The sequence below is a fragment of the Merops nubicus genome, unplaced genomic scaffold, assembly GCF_000691845.1.
Source record: "Merops nubicus isolate BGI_N331 unplaced genomic scaffold, ASM69184v1 scaffold46115, whole genome shotgun sequence".
Classification (NCBI taxonomy): Eukaryota; Metazoa; Chordata; class Aves; order Coraciiformes; family Meropidae; genus Merops; species Merops nubicus.
In genome coordinates, this window is record NW_008611167.1 from 416 (window position 1) to 1,449 (window position 1,034).

A 1,034-nucleotide genomic window follows, 5' to 3' on the forward strand; every position below is an offset into this window, starting at 1 on the left:
GCGCTGTGCTGAGCAAGCACCTCTCCCGAACAGGCGTCTCTGGCAGGGTTTGCAGGGAGCAGCCACTTCTCTTCCTCTCTCTCTAGCGAGCGCAGGGAAGTCCTGTTCAATGCTGCTGCACGCGTGGTCTGGGAGCAGCGCTGTCTGCGCTGGGGCAGCAGCTAAGGAGAGCCCTTGTGACCAGGTTGTGTCTCTGTGTGTTTGTTTCTAACCTCAGTGTTCACCCTGAAGGAGAGATGTCTCCAGGTTGTCCGCAGTCTGGTCAGACCAGTGGACTACAGGAAGCTGGACATCGTGCGGTCGCTGTACGAAGAGCTGGAAGATCTCCCTGACGTTAGGAAGGACCTTCGGCGGCTCTCTCTGGAGAGAAGTGAAATGCTGAGGAATGGAATTTTGGAATAACGTGATTACTCACTCCCAACTCTTTAAATAGCCAGTCACTGAGTTTGAGCAGGGATGGTCACCACGGAACATACCAAGAGATAATATCTGTGGTTTGGGTTCTGAAACATGCTCTCAGTTAAGTCACGGAAAACTCGCTGTGATGGTAAGTGAGATCTAAGACTAAGCAGCACATGGAAGCACGCCGAGTTCCTATGGTCCAGTTCTGTTCTTCGTTGGTGAGTTGCAGAGCGGTGACTCCAGAGGCCTCACGTGGGTGAAGCTCAGAGAAGTTTTATTTGGACCATCTCAGAATACAGCATGGGGACCTAAGATCAGGCCATCTCTTTGGAGAATACACAAACAGATCAATTTTCTTTGTATTAGAAACTAAATTACACTGAGGATTAATTTAATCCAGACTCACGATTATGAGTGACAGACCAACAGCAGTTTTGCTTGAATCATTTGTTTCCAGTGGAATTTCACTGTCTCACCCTTGGCCTGGATTTGCCCATGATCACAAAGCGTGGGGGTGTTGGTGTCCGCGAGGGTTTCCGCTGCCCGAGGACCTGACCTGAAACGTTATGTCAGTGGAAAGGTGACATGTGTAAATACTTGGGGGTTTTTCTGCCTCTTGCCTTTGCATTTGT

At 49.8% G+C, this 1,034-nt stretch overlaps 1 protein-coding gene across 1 annotated transcript in view; it reads left to right on the plus strand.

Moving 5' to 3' along the window:
• The window catches only part of VHL (von Hippel-Lindau tumor suppressor, E3 ubiquitin protein ligase), a gene marked incomplete at its 5' end in the record, with an annotated part of 672 nt that extends 270 nt beyond the window's left edge, over window positions 1-402 (plus strand). Inside the window, 1 exon segment of the mRNA XM_008941128.1 lies at window positions 166-402. Coding sequence (XP_008939376.1) covers window positions 166-402 — 237 coding nt within the window.
• Window positions 403-1,034: the final 632 nt, after the last annotated feature.